The 15843-nt window shown below is 42.5% G+C and overlaps 1 protein-coding gene across 2 annotated transcripts in view; it reads left to right on the forward strand.

The window, feature by feature from the left end:
- GRB14 (growth factor receptor bound protein 14) overlaps nucleotides 1-15843 on the forward strand; it is a 144905-nt gene that overhangs the window by 56613 nt on the left and 72449 nt on the right. The window contains exon 1 of one of the 2 annotated variants that reach the window (XM_075529490.1): nucleotides 12309-12371. The exons of the other annotated variant lie outside the window; for it this stretch is intronic. Coding sequence (XP_075385605.1) covers nucleotides 12309-12371 — 63 coding nt within the window. Of the gene's footprint in view, nucleotides 1-12308; nucleotides 12372-15843 lie in introns of those variants that run through there. 2 annotated transcript variants of the gene reach the window in all.

The raw sequence follows: 15843 nt of genomic DNA on the forward strand, positions 1-15843 counted from the left end.
TTTGGGGCCATGGTTGTTGTTTAGGAGATGTTGGTGTTGGTGTTTTTCGGGGTCATGGTTATTGTTTAGGAGATGTTGGTGTTGTTCGGGGCCATGGTTGTTGTTAGGAGATGTTGGTGTTGGTGTTTTTCGGGGTCATGGTTATTGTTTAGGAGACGTTGGTGTTGTTGTTCGGGGTCATGGTTGTTGTTAAGGAGATGTTGGTGTTGGTGTTTTTCGGGGTCATGGTTGTTGTTTAGGAGACGTTGTTGTTGTTCGGGGCCATGGTTGTTGTTTAGGAGATGTTGGTGTTGTTCGGGGCCATGGTTGTTGTTAGGAGACGTTGTTGTTGTTGTTTGGGGCCATGGTTGTTGTTTAGGAGATGTTGTTGTTGTTTGGGGCCATGGTTGTTGTTTAGGAGATGTTGGTGTTGTTCGGGGCCATGGTTGTTGTTAGGAGACGTTGGTGTTGGTGTTTTTCGGGGTCATGGTTATTGTTTAGGAGACGTTGGTGTTGTTGTTCGGGGCCATGGTTGTTGTTAGGAGACGTTGGTGTTGGTGTTTTTCGGGGTCATGGTTATTGTTTAGGAGACATTGGTGTTGTTGTTCGGGGTTATGGTTGTTGTTAAGGAGATGTTGGTGTTGGTGTTTTTCGGGGTCATGGTTGTTGTTTAGGAGACGTTGTTGTTCGGGGTTATGGTTGTTGTTAAGGAGATGTTGGTGTTGGTGTTTTTCGGGGTCATGGTTGTTGTTTAGGAGACGTTGTTGTTCGGGGTTATGGTTGTTGTTTAGGAGATGTTGGTGTTGGTGTTTTTCAGGGTCATGGTTGTTGTTTAGGAGACGTTGTTGTTGTTCGGGGCCATGGTTGTTGTTTAGGAGACGTTGTTGGTGTTGTTCGGGACATGGTGTCCCTTCATACTCATAGCCACCCGACACTCAACAGAACAAAGCATTGCCTAGCCGTGCGTGGTCCTCACAGTTGTTTCCATGTGTGAGCCCACCATTGCAGCCACTGTGTCAGTCCGTCTTGTTAAGCTCCTTCAATTTTGCTATCCCTTGACTTTACCAAGCAGGATGTCCTTTTCCTGGTCTCTCCTGATACCGTGTGCAAAGTACATGAGACAAGTCTTATTGTCCTTGTCTCTAAGGAGCATACTGGCTGTACCTCTTCCAAGCTCTATCTGATGGTCCTTGTGGTAGTAACTGCAGTATTCTTTAATAATTCAGTTGCATCAATTCTTCTTCAGTATTATTGCATGTCCAACTTCCACAGGCATGAGGTGGTTGAAAATACTGAGGGCAGCATCCTTGCTTTCAACACTTTAAAGAGTTTGTGTGGCACAGATTTACCCAATGTGACACATTCTTTCATCCCTGGATTGCTGTGTCCTCTAGTATTGATTGTGAACCCACGCAAGAAGAAATCCTTGGTGACTTCAGTTTTTTCCTCCATTTATTATGATGTCACCTGTTGGTCCAAATGGGAGGATTTTTATTTTCTTTACATTGCATTTTCATCCAGACTGAGGACTGCGATCCTCAGTCTTCGTCAGCAAGTGCTTCAAGTCCATCTCGTTTTCAGCAAGCAGGGCTGTGACAGCTGTATATCACAAGGTTGTTAGCAAACCTCCCTCTAATCTGAACGCCGAGTTCTTCTTGATATAATCTGCCTTCTCTGACGATTTGCTCAGCATAAAGATTGAACAAATATGGTGAGAGGATATAACCATTTAAACCATTCAGTATTCCCTTGTACTGTTTCCAAAACTGCCTCGTGAGCCATATACAGGTTCCACATGGGTCCTATGAAGTGTTCCGGAATTCCCATTCTTGTCAAGGCTCTTTTTAGTTTGTTATGATCCACAGAGTCCAGTGCCTCTGAGTAGTCCATAAAACACACGTACGCCCTTTTTCTGGTATTCTTTGCTTTCAGCCAAGATCCATCTGACATCAGCAATGATATCCCTCATTCGAAGCCCCCTTTTGAATCAGGACTGAAATTCTGGCAGCTCCCCATCAGTGGAGTGCTGCAGCCATTGTTGGAGCAGCTTTAGCACAGCTTTGCTTGCTTGTGATATTAACGTTGTTGTTCTATGATTTGAGCATTCTGTTGGGTCACCTTTCTTTTGAATGGAGGCTACACATCTGACCTCATCCAGCCATTTGGTCAAGTGGCTGCCTTTCAGATCTCTTGGCATGGACGAGTGACTGCCTTCAGTGCTTCATCCGCTTGGGGAAACACTGTATTTGCTTCTCTGTCATTTGAATGACTCTCTAACTTCTGGATATGTCATCTCAGTAGATAGTCTTCTTAGAAAGGAAATGGGGGTTCTGGTGGTCTAGTGCATTGTGGCTTGGTTTGCCAGCACACCAGCTGCTCTGCGGGAGCAAGATGAAGAGAAAGGTGAGGATTCCTGCTCTTAGAAAGATTTAGAGCCTCGGAATCCACGGGCTAGATCTGCTCTGTCCTATAGGTGTGTCGTGAACCAAAGTCAACTCGATGGCAGTTTATTTTCTTTTTTCAGCAAGAAAATAATTTCTTCTTTTCTGTCACTTCCTTCACCTTCTCATTCTTGCCTTTTTATGGCTTGAGGGGAGGTGTGATGGAAGTAGGGGCTTGTATTCATTCTGCCTTTTTGACTTGAAAGAAGCATTTTGATTCTCTAAAGTGGCAATTGTGGACTGCTCCCTCCCTCCGGTTTCCCAGACCCATTTTATGTACTACATGTTTCTTTTACCAGAATTGTCTTCCATCCCGAAGCCTCTCATCCACACGGGAAACGTGTCTGATATTTCAGGGAGGGCTGACCTTTTATGCTCTTGGGTTCCAACACTTTATTTATAATTGGCTGAAAAGAGGATTGCAATTCTTTCTTTTTATTTTATGATTTATTTATTATTATTTTTAATTGGGGCTCTTTTCACCTTCCATACACATATCCACTATGCCAAACATATCTGTATATATGTTGTCATCAACTTTTTAAAAGCATTTTCTTTCTACTTGAGCCCCTGGCATCAGCTCTTCAGTTTTCCTCACCCATGTCCCCTTGATAATTTATAATTATTCTATTTCTTTTTATCTTACACTGACTGCTGTCTCATTTCACCCACCTTCCTGCTGCCTCATCCCCCTGGAAGTGTGGCCATACGTTGATCATTGTGATCGGTTCCTCCTTACTCCACCCACCCCTCTTTGCCCCTGGCTGCCCTTCCCCTTCTAGTATTGCTGCTCTCCCTATTGGTCCTGAGGGCTTTGTCTGTCCTGGATTCCCTGTGTTGTGAGCTCGTATCTGTACAAATATACATGTTCTTGGTCTAACCAGATTTATAAGATAGACTTGGGGTCATGGTAGTAGGGGTGGGGAGAGGAAGCATTAAAGAACTAGAGGAAGGCTGTGTGTTTTGTCGCTGCTCTACTGCACCCTGACCGACTCTTCTCTTCCTTGTGTCCCTCTGACAGGGTTGTCCAATTGACTACTGATGGGCTTTGGATCTCCCTTCTGCTCTCCCTCTCATTCCCATTGATAGGATTTTTGTTTGTTTGCTTGCTTGTTTTGTTTTGGATTTTTGATGCCTGAGATACCTGATCCCATTGATACCTCATGATCACACAGGCTGGAGTGCTTCTACCATGTGGGCTTTGTTGATTCTCAGCTAGATGGCTGCTTATTTATCTTCAAGCCTTTAAGACCCCAGATGCTATATCTTTTGATAGCCAGGCACCATCAGTTCTTTTCACCACATTTGCTGATGAACCCATTTTGTCTTCAGCGATCATCTCAGGGAAGATGAATATCACAGAGTGCAGTGTTAGTAGAACAAATTGTTCTTGTGTTGAAGGAGTACTTGAGTGGAGGTCCAATGTCTATCTGCTGCCATAACACTATAAATAAATATATGCACATAGATCTATTCCACTGTCATTGTATTTAATATTTAAATGTACTTACATATACATTTTCTTTTTTAAGTGTCTGTGTACTCTGTATGGATTAATTATATTTATCATCACTGTAAGGCCAGCATGCAGGATGGCATGCTTGTTAAAACCAGTAAAAGCAGAGGAAGGCCTTCAATAGGGTGGACTGACACAGTGGCTGCAACAACAGGCTCCGACATAGCAACAGTTGTGAGGCTGGCACAGGCTTGGGAAGTGTTTCATTCTGTTCTACAGCGGCCCCCGTGAGCTGGAACTGACTTACGGCACACACTAGCAGCTGCAGCATCAGTAAGACACCCAGCCACAGCAGCAAAGGACTAACAAGTCAGCCATTTGTGATTTGAAAGTCGTATGGTGTGGTTAGAAGTAACATCAGTGAGAAGGCCTTGATGTTGCATATAGATGGAACGATGATCAGAGTGGAGGAAAAGGGAATTGAGGTAAATTTTATCAGGCTCATCAAGTGTGGATACAGATGCCATATTTAAGAAAAGTGAAGGTCTTAGTAGCAAAAAAATTGATCAGTAAAACTAGAGGTACCAAGCTTTACATAATATGAGCTAGACTACTTATTAATTGATCTTATAAAATATTTTCATAATACAGTATTTTAAGGTTTTTCTGAAATTACTGTTTTTAGAACAACACTGAGATTTAGTGTCCAGCCTACTGTTGGACCAAGTTCTCACTAAGAGAGCTTTGTCAGGTGGAGAATATCTGAAAGTTCCTGTGCAGAAGACTGTGTGCTTTTGTTCAAAATAAATCATGAGGCTAACACTTGTTAAGATGAGAAAGGAGGCTTGTCCACGCTGTAACCGGAGTGACTTGCCCTTCCACATTGATTGTGTGTGAACATCATGCCTACTGTGTACAGAGAACACTCTGCTAAAGAAGAACCTGAGCCCCACCTGCAAGGATTATATTTTCATTGAACAGTAAACCTAGGCTTATGCAAGGATTTATAAGTTTTTCCAAAGCAATGTAAATACAGATCAACTCATGAGAACTAGAAAAGTTTAAGTCCTAAAAGAGGATAAAACAAGGGTCACATAATTTAGATGGAGATATTATTTCTTGGAGGAGTGAGTTTGACTTGAGTCTTTTGAGAGAGTTGGAATCTGGATAGGGACCCAAATCCAGCAGTGCCACATTCAGGGGCAAGGTGAAGAAGAGAGGAAGTGAAGTTTTGTGTAAGCAGGAGATTGGTTGGCAAGAGGAGTATTCGTGTTGGCTTTTCAAGGTGCCCTTGAGTTGGTTCTCACTCGTTGCCACACTGTGTACTACGGAACGAAGCCTTGTTCTGTTAGACGCCACCCGCGTGATCTTTCCAGTGTCTAATGCTGTTGTAGCCCTTGCGTGAGCCCGTCTCGTTGTGGGCCTTCTTCTTTTTCACCGACCATGTGCTTTATGGTCTCCTTCTCCACCTCCTTCTCCCCATCCTGATATCATGTCCAAAGTGTGTGAGGTCAACTCTCGCAATTCTTCCTTTTAAGAACCATCTGATGGTTGATCCTCCAGGATAGATGTATTCATTGTTCTGGCAGTCCATAGTGTATGTCTTGGTCAATCTTCTGTTTTACCTTTGTAGGTTCTACTATCCATTGCAATGTTTCCACGATTGAAGGGTTTATTAAGGAAGTTACTAAGTTGTAATGCCACTGGGAAATGCTCAGGATAGTTGTTTATCAGGCTAGGTTACGAAGTCTATTAATACATGCCCAAAAAGGGCATACCACTTCACTGGAAGCTTCAACCCGAAGGTAGTCAGCTCCCAGAATCCACTCCAGTAAGCTTCAGCCTGAAGGCCGTCAGCTTCACTTCCCCAATAGAGTGCCCAGAAGTCCCCCAACTCCACCAGTCAGCCTCCTGCACAGAAGCCCCGAGCTTCACTTGCCTTGTGGGTTGGGGAGTCCATCATTTCTGGTCCATACTCTGGCTCCGGGTCCTGTTGCTGCCGCTCCTGTGATGTCCCAGTTGTCTTCTGGATCCAAGAGGCTCACTGTGCAGGGATCAGTCCTGCTTCTTAGAAGGCTCATTTCATAAACAACAGGATGCCATTCCAGGGATTCTTGTTCACAGTTACTCACAGATAAATCCTGTCAGTAGCTTCCTTCACCCACTTAGCAGTCCCATGCAGAAGACGGTCCTTCGGTGGGAGTGGGAGACTTTGGATAGAGGAACGACATGAAATAATTTACTGCCCCATGCACATAGTATATTCAATAGCCTTCCCCGTTGCCACAATTCAAATGTATCGATTCTTCTCTGGCTTTCCTTAGTCATTGTCCAGTTTTCAAGTGTCAATGAGGCTAGTGATAATACCACGGTTTGGGACAGGGTGCACCATGCTTGGTCTTTTACACTTTAAAGAGGTCTTTTGCAAGATTTACCCAATACAATAAAATATATCATTTACTACTGCTTCTCTGGGTGTTGTTGATCTCTCCTTCTCCCAAAGCCATCTTTGACAATCTCTTTATGTTTTATGTTTATTATAATGTTTATTATAATTGATGACCTCCTTGGGAAGGTGTTCTTTTCTTACACTGAAGTGTACTCCATCATGAAGGCTGTCACCTTCAGGATCATTGTTAGTGTGGTCTTAAGTCCTCTTCGCTTACAGTTTGCACAAGGTTGTGTCATCATCGCATTTCAGATTGTTTAATGAGCCTTCCCCCGATCTTGATGTCAAGTTCTTCATAGAGTTCGGCCGTTGGGGTTATTTGCTCAGCATGTCGTTTGAGTTAGTACCGTGAACGGACATACCCCGGATGCACACCTTTCCGTATTTGACCATGCACTGTCCGAGCGGTCTAGCTATAGGCTGTGCATGAGCACGATGAAGTGGTCTGAAGTTCCTATCTTTTGCAGTGTTATCCATAGTTTGGTATGATCCAGAGAGTCAATTGCCTTTGCATAGTCCATAAAGCACAAGTAAACATCTTTCTAGTATTTTTTGCTTTAAATCATAATCTTTTCCATGTCAGCAGTGACTCTCTTGTCCCACGTCCCCTTGTGAATCTGGCTTGACTCTCTGGTAGCTTACTGTGAGTGTATTGGTGTAACGGTCAGCCTTTTCTCCCCTGTATAAAAACCACTAATCAGTGTAATGTTAAGAGAGAAATTAAGACATGTTGCTGATTCTAAATCATACAAAGCACACACAGAGAGGAAATAGTGGAAAAGTTTAAATAAACTAGCATATGATAAATGGTAAACAGACATCTATGAAAATGACATATATGGTTTACATCTGGAAAATGAGATTACATAGTACATTATAGAGTTGTTAGTGTAAAATGCAATAACACAGGTAAAGTGCCTTAATAGGCAGTTCATATTTATCTTTCTCCACTTTCCATTTCTAAGGTAATATAGTTGATAAACTAGAGTGATGTTTGAAGGATGGCAAACCACGGAAACTTTAGGAAAAAAAGTATGAAATCACTTGGGCCTTAAAACAGGGAGCAAGCTATGCAAGAAGGAGGGACAGAATGTGTGTTCTGGGGCCGTTCAGGGATCCGCCAGCTGAGTGTTTGTAGGCTTTCATACAAGTCGAATTGGAACACAGGCACAAAAGGTGGACCTGCGGCCTGCAGCTCTGCCTGTGCTTATGGGACATCCCTCTGCCCAGATCCACCTTCGACATGGCGCTGGCTGCTTCCTTATTTACCAGTGGCTATTCACCAGTTACCTTTTTGTAACAGGAACCAGCTGATCAGCTTCGAATTCCTTGTAACAAAGAGTACAGTACTCCTAGCAAGGCTAAGAATACTTGTTTATTCAGTGGGTCAATAAAGCAAGCAAACACTGAGGCCTATGAGAAAGCGGGGTGCTGGGTTAGATGGCCATGAGGATATCCAGTTAGCCAGCGCCATTGGAGAATACAGGGGTGGATGGTGGGGTGCCACGGAGAGACGCAGCACAGTGTTGCTCTGCCATGTGGGACTGATACCGTGGCTGCAGCAAGGGCTCAAACGTGCACACTGGTGCTGGGTGTCGGAACCAACTCAGTGGCCCCTGACAAGAGCCTTGACGTGTAATCTTCATGAACTTGATCTAATTCTTTTTGAGTCTGCTCTTGTGTCTGAGGTCAGTTGTGCACCGCTGGCTCTTGTGACCGCAGCTGCCTTATCTCAGAAAAAACGAGTGCCTACCTCATGGACTTGATGGCTGCATGTTTCCTTTGGGATCTCCCGAGTCGTTGTTGTGCGGAGCAAAGGAAAACTGAGCCAATGCGTGTGACATGTTGGGGGAGTTCACACATGCCGCCAATCATGATACGAAGAGCTATTTTTGTCGATCATAATTTCCGTTGAAATCTGTATATGTGTATATTTTGAGTAGCAAAATTTCTTGTGCTATCAAACTGTTGAGTACAAACATTAAATAACTGTACCATACTATTCTGTGGCATTTCATTGTTGTACTTAATGATTCAGAGAAAATTTATATCAAGGTTTCAGTTTTGGAAATAGATAGCTGGCGACCTTATCTGAGGAGAACACATCCTAGGACTAATTTCCCATGTAGGACTTTCCAGAGCGTGAATTGGTCTTGGGCTCTTCCAAGCCCTGTGCAAACGTGACTTCCTTGATCGTACAAGTGTTCTCAACTCTTGAAGTTTGACCTGAGTTTTGTGTGTGTACGTGTTCTTTTTTTTTTTCTTTCAATTTTCAGCTGAAGAGATTTGGCCTCAAATCACAAGATTAGTGAACAAAAATGCATTTATAATACAAAGAGAAAGGATGGGCTAAAGTTGAATTTTGAATCATGGTCTAACATCACTATGAACACTTGGCAGGGTTTGCTCAAAAATGAGACTGTGTGCTTTGAGTGCTTTGTCAGCTCTTTAGTATGTTAGCTGTTGACTCTCAGAAGCATATGCAGATTTCTTCTTTCAGTGTCCGTTAGTGTTTTGATAACAGCGATACAAAATGCCCCATTTTACTTTTCATCATTTTCACTGAAGTTTCATAAGCTTCAATTACTTGTGTTTCAAAGCTAAGCTCTTTCCCCCTTAGGAGTGGACGATCTTTCAAATGTTTCAAGCCTTCGTAGGGCAGGGATATTGCGCTGTAACAAAAGCAGCCCTGAATTCTCCGCTGCTTTGGTTGAGGGGATACATTTCTGTGCTTGAAGAACACTCCAAGCTCATTGCCGGCAAGAGGGCTCCTACTCACATCTGAGTCGAAGGCCTTCCCAGGGTCTTCAGTGATGTCAGCTTCGGGAAGGGATTCTCCAGGCCTTTGTTTCGTGGCTTCCTGGGCGGGTTTCAGTTAGTAGTCAGACACCAACTGCCGTGCTACCCGCTGATTTATACACAAGCTCTATAGTGGGATGCAAAAATCTCTCACTCTTCCAGTGTCTTGATTTAAAACCTTGGGGTCTACTTTGAGAATGTTACTCTGTATCAGTTACCAAGTTCTGCATATGAGTATACATTTCCCCTAATCCCTTTTCAAGCAATTATGTCTTCCTTGAAGCCTGCCCTGACGTCACCCCAATGCATTGTATCTACTCCCTAGGTCTGTCTATAGTAACTGAAACCAACAACAACCATAACCATAACCATAACCATAACCATAACCATAACCGAGACAGCTTGGTTGGACAGTTGTGACTCATAGGGACCCTGTAGGAGAGAGAAAAACCAGAGGGTTTGCCAGGCTGTCCATCCTTGTGAAAGTACACTGCGCTCTGTCTCTTTCACCTGAGGAGCAGCTGGTGGGTTCACATTGGACAGATGACCCTTCAGTAAGTAGCCAGGGACTTTAGTCACTGTGCCTTCAGGGTATTAGATTCATGCAGCTAACTGTCCAGTGAGATCTTTTAATTAAAACAGACAAACCCCCTAATATCCCTATTGTACTTTGCACCAGCGAGGATATCTTACTCAGCAGTATATTTCTATAGCCCAATATGGTCCTTGGCCTGTGGCAGGTACTTTTCCTAGTGATGAACTGCTTTGGGTACGGTAGAGCCACAAGAACGTTTTTTTGAGACAAGATATTGCAGGGGCAGGTAATTCATTAATGTGAATCTTCTAGCCTGTCTCTAAATCCCACAAGATGTCCTTTTCCTGCCTGGGTTTGCTAAGAAGGTAGAGCAAGATGCTATTAGGATTCCCTTGTGAGTCTGTGAACAGAATTCCCTAGAATGCCTTCTTGCTGCCTTTAAAATGAGCCTGCTGAGCCGCAGCAGGAGGGATCTTCTTACTAGCAAGAGCCAGGAGTGGAGCGTGTCTTCTGGACCCGAGATCCCTGCTCAGTGAAGCTCCGGGATCCAGAAGACAGCTAGCCAGCAGAGCAGTAGCAGCAGCAGCAGGATGCAGGGCAGGGGACAGGGGGACGGGCTTCCTGTCCCACAGAGCTAGTAAAGCGGAGTCCTTCTGTGAGGAAGGCTGGCTTGTAGAATTGGAAAAGCTGGCCTTGCTGACCCGCAGATGTGGAGCTGAGTGCTTTGGGCTAAGGCTTATTGGAGTGTGGTGCCCCTTGATGCAGGGAGCTGGCCTTGCTGACTCGTGCAGCTAGAGCTGCATGTCTTCCCCTTGAGCTTTCCTGCAGAGTGTTCTACCCCTTTGGACGTGTATTAGCAGGCCTGAAAGGACTTTGTGACTGGTCCTGATAAACAGCTGTCTCTGGGTGTTTTTCACAGGGATTACAATGTAACTTTAAACCCTTCAATGGTACATATTGTCTGCGAATTCTGTGTAGCCATTGCACCAAACAGTAGAACCCAGAGCAGTAAGCTGTTAAAGACAACACCCATGTGCCGTTTGGGGATACTTGAAACCTACACATGGAGAGGAGAAAGAGGACGAAGACAGACAGATAATGCTCTTGAGTTTATGGAGTTCCCATGGACTTTGTTTTTTGTTGGCCTGCCAAAAAGTGACTCAAGGCTGAACCAGACTTGATTTTTCACTTCACAAATGATACCAACCACCCCACCCCCTGCCTTCCAGTTTATTGATGCCTTGATTTTAAAGGACCAGGATAGACCTGGCTGGCTGAGGATCAAATTAATGCGATTTTTTGGGGTACTAAGTGCATCCTCCACCCCCGGGCCCCGACTACTGTTATGAGAGGGTTGTATGTTTGGGAATACAAAGTCGTGTAGACTAGTTTTGTGGTGTCTCTTATTCCCTTGAGGCCTATGGGGTCACTGTGCAGCTAAAGCACACTCAAGTGGCAAGCAGTCAGGTGGATCCTGCAGCTTAGGTGAGGAAATGGAAAGCTGGTGTCCAAGCTGCCTCTGCAGCGACCCAGCTGCAGTGTAGAAACGACGAGGCGTTCGAATCTCCTGCTGAACACAGTCGGTCTCGAAGTAGAGTCAGCAGGGTTAGTGAATGTGTCAGTCCAGGAGAGTTCTCGTGAAGGTGACAGCTTGCATCGGTCTTCCTTTGCAATACTCGCGTGGTCAATTTTGAGTGCTTCGCTCTTTATTTAGACTGGGTTGAAAATTTGCTTGTTAGCAGCACTATTTTTAGTTGATCCTCCTTCCAACCCGCCCCAAAGTACGAGAGTAAGTTTTTTTAGCTGCTCTAGGAGGCAAGACAAAGTGGTTATTAAAATGTTGAGCTGCTTCTGCACAGTGATTATTGTTTGCCTGCCTTCAGTGAACGGAATACGGCAAATCATACACATCTGCGCCTTTTAATTGAAATCCGCATTTGAAACTTGCACATTACAGTTTAATATTCCCCTGATACTTAGGCTGATTTTAAGGTAATCTTTAACCGTGCATGACCCCCGGGTAAGGGAAAGTTCTATGATCCCAAAGACCTCGACTGTTGAGGACATGAGATGCATACGATTAAAATTTTTCTTACAATAAATAACCTAACACTTTGAGACCGATTTGGAACTCAGGCTTATTTTTTGAGCCTCCTGTAATATGTTTAAATTGACCCATTCATCAATTTTACGAGTAGCCTAAGTAAATTTAGTTCATCTACATATTTATGTACTTTAAATAGAGCAATGTAAACAGTACCTTACCTACCATATGCTGAAATGCTTTAGCGAAGGACAGACGGCACTGTCAACAAAGATGGCATTGAATCGCAGTGTTTTGGAAAAAAAAATCCAGTGTACTAGATGCCTGTTAATCTGGTGCTTTAAATATCATAAACAAAAGTATCAGAATGTGTGTCCAAGGACAAAGGCGGAGTTTTCTAGGCTTCGATTGGCTGCTGCCTCTCCCAGTCCCGCAGCCATCCTTAATTGGCTTTGGGTAGATTGGAATCACATAAGCAGGGTGACATTTATTCCTTTTCCTACTTGTTCCTTTTCACTGAGCCCTGGGAATTCCCAAAAGTCACCGTAAAAGATTCCTTTCGCTTCGTCCATGCTCTCCCGGAGGGGCGCCCTGCAAGAGCAGGCATGAGTCTGAGTGCGAGGAGAGTCACTCTGCCCGCGGTCACGCCCATCGTCCTACAGAAAAGGGTACGTGCCTTTCCTCCCCGCTCCCCACAACTTTTAAACTTTTCTCCACTCTTCCCCTCGCTGTGTGTTTGTTGCTATGTGGGACGTTTTAGTTACGTGTACTGAGAAAGACTATGAAGTCATTGAGGCTGGCCAGGTAAAGGGTCTCATTTAAATTGAACTAGGGTCGGACTGCAGGGGAGGGAGAAATTATTGCATGATAACATCACTGTAGGAAAAAACAAAACAAAATGAAACAAAGCTCCGTAAAAAAGCAGTCTGGTCTCCAATTAAGGTCACTGATTGAGGAACGATTATGAAGCATTTAAAAAATTTCCTCCTTTAACCTTGTATCTGTTTACTTTTTGTTCACTCGGAAACTTGCTAGCCATTGTACTAAGGAATACTTCCTTTGTTTCACTAGAGTTTATAATATTTCCACCTTCATCACTGAGTGGGTTATGGTTTACTTTTTAAATATATGGCACCAGTTTATTTTCCTGAAATTTCTACCCATTTTTATTGAATTTCTACCTGTCTGCTTGAGGAAAAACAAACAAACTTTTACCTTTAATTCTCCTGGGAAAAGGTGCTCTGTTAATTATTAATACAAGCAACATATAGATGAAGATGTTTTAGTTCTTAGTTTTTCCTATTGCTTTCATGTCTTCCTTGCAGCCTTGCATTTTATAAAGTGATACATTATACCCTTTAATCCTTGTTAAGCAAAACTGGTACACTAAACTTTTCTTGTAAACACACCAAATAAGAACATTGCCCTGGACTCCTTAAGGAATGCGCTGTATTAGTAAGGGAAGCACCAACTTAAGGATTTGGCAATGAACCTGAAGAATGGCTTCGGTGATATAGAAACAGTACTGTTTATTTCCTTATTTAGCTTCTAATCGTTAACTATTAGTACATTACGTTTAATAAAGTTTTAACTTTTTCAGAAATGTGATCTAACCATTAAGGCTTAAAAAAAATTTTTTTTACAGTGGCAACTTTATTTTTAGGTTTGAGGCTTTCAATTTATTTTCTTTGGCATTTGGAACATTTACACTCTAGAATTTGTTAATTGGCATTGGAATAACTCTACAGCGATTTTTTTTGCCAGCATTTGCTTTTCATCTTTCCTGATACTTTTATCTTCTAACTTGAGCAAAATATACCGAAATCACTTTGCTTTAAAGTAGAATCTAGATTTTGGAATTAAGATTAGCAGAACATTAATTATGGTAACAGAGGGTCTTTTATTTATTGGGGATATGAAAAGATGTATTAACATATATAAATGTGTATTCTGTATTTGACTTATTAGCCAATTAATATCAGGAGTTTAGATAGAGCAAGTCACTTTTATCATGTATATATTTTTTCTTTTTTGACGGGTGGGGGGCACTGCAGGTTGGTGTAGTAGAAAGCATATGGTCTGAACTCTGTTTATTAGCAGTGTGACCTTGGGTTGATCACCTAAACTTCCAGAGAACTTTTTGTTCTCATCTGTAAGATAATACCTGAGAGATTTTTCATTAAATCACCCTTCCAGTGTTCCTCATTCTATGAATCATAAAGTAACTTTTGTTTTCAGTTTTTGCAGTAAATGACTAAATCCCTTTATCATGTTGAACAGTATACAGAACACTAGAAAAAGATGCTATCATTTTGAACAACTTTGAGCAGCTAGTTGAGGGGAAAATTGATGTGATGAATAAAACCTGGCTGGAAAATACAGATCTAAGCTGCAAATGGATAACCTCATTGTGATTTCTCTTGGCCTTTTTACTAATAATCCTCTTTAGATTTCTATTCTATAACTATATAAGTCAAAATTCTCCAAATCCAAGTGATTCCTTTAAAACTCATACCCATCTAAGTGCTTACGCAATTTAGTCCCTCACCACTTGTTGGAAGTACGTAGGCTGCTCTTTGCTTCTGACATTTTAATTCCCACAGGACCCGTTTGTCTATTCAATCTCTGAAAATTTTAATATCTGTATTTCTTAGGAACTGGATACTTTTCCTGACTAAAAAACACAAATCTGCTCTTGTTCCTCTAGGACTGCACATTCTTTTTGTCACGATAAAAAGCAAACAGGAGCATTAGTCCACGGCGTCAGCAACGCTTCATTTTCTCTGGGTGCCATAATTTAAGGGGATCTTACAAAGCACACCAGCCTTTCTCGGAGTATTTTCACAGGGACAGGTTCTGATTTCCCAAGAATGCATGTGCTTTTCCCACAGAGTTTGCTCATACTGGGCAAGTGACTCCTGTAAGCCTTTGAAAGGCCGACAACAGGACTCTCCATAGCACTAGGGCCTAGAAAGGACCTTTCTCATTAAGTCGTGCACCTGATCTAAATGGCCATAAGATTTTCTTCTGAATGGTTGGCAATTTGAATTTTAAATATGGTACTGAACCTGGAGCCCTTTCCAGACTCACCAAGTACTGTTTGATCAATGAGTAACTGTATTTTGGTAGACTCTCGGTTAAGTTAATGGGGTGGGTGGGAGGGTGGTGGCGGCATGGGATGGGACCATCTTTCTCTCTCTAATTGGATCTGACTTTCCTAGTTTCAGGAAGTTTTTAAAGAAACTTTCATCCTATCCTTCAGAAACTGTGGCATCCTCACCAAATATTCTGAATGAGTCTTTTATGTCCAGCATTTTTCTTAGATAACGACTAGGCTGTTCCCTGCCTCCTCTCCCCCAGATGAGAAGACTGAGTCTCTCGGGAGTTGAATGACTTATGCAAGGTCACCCAGAAGGTCAATGGCAAAGCTAGAAATAGAATCTCGGTCTTGTGACTTACAGTGTGTTTCTCTTAGGTACATGCTACCTCCTGAAATTAATATGTTAATGAAATTGCCTTATGGTGGGTATAATTACCATTCAACTTCAAGTCTGGAATTAGTTTAGGCAAATCCTGTCATCTTCCTCTGCACTTCCACCAACTCCCATATGTTCTAGTGTAGATAGCATTTTATTCAGAAAGCAATTCTAAGCAGCAAGGTAATTTGTGTGTGTGTGTGTGTGTTTTGTGATGGAAAGAAAATTTATACCCAAGGCTCTAGATTGGCACATGATAACGAGAAACTATTTTAAGGTTCCAGAAATATAGTGGAAGACTCTCAAGCATTCTAAAGTATAATTAAAATACAATATGAAATCCATATTCTTTTTTTCCCCTTTGTTTGAAATCCACATTCTTTTTATAGAAAGGCTGCACGGTCAGAAGACTTGATATATCCATAGTATGACTCTGGGTAGATATACTTCTGTGATGTTGTCAAATTGAAAATGATTTTAAAAAATTATTTGCAAGCATTTCTGCATTTTAAAAACTCTACACTCTAGTAATGCAAGATGTTTATAACCACATGAAGCCCTAACGAGTCTTCTGCAATTCTGGAGGAAAAGTGAGATCGTACAAGAGGACTCACGACATCCCTGGATGAAAGGAAGGAAATCTTGGTGGCATTTTCCCACGAGC

The sequence above is a fragment of the Tenrec ecaudatus genome, chromosome 13 (assembly GCF_050624435.1).
Source record: "Tenrec ecaudatus isolate mTenEca1 chromosome 13, mTenEca1.hap1, whole genome shotgun sequence".
Lineage (NCBI taxonomy): Eukaryota > Metazoa > Chordata > Mammalia > Afrosoricida > Tenrecidae > Tenrec > Tenrec ecaudatus.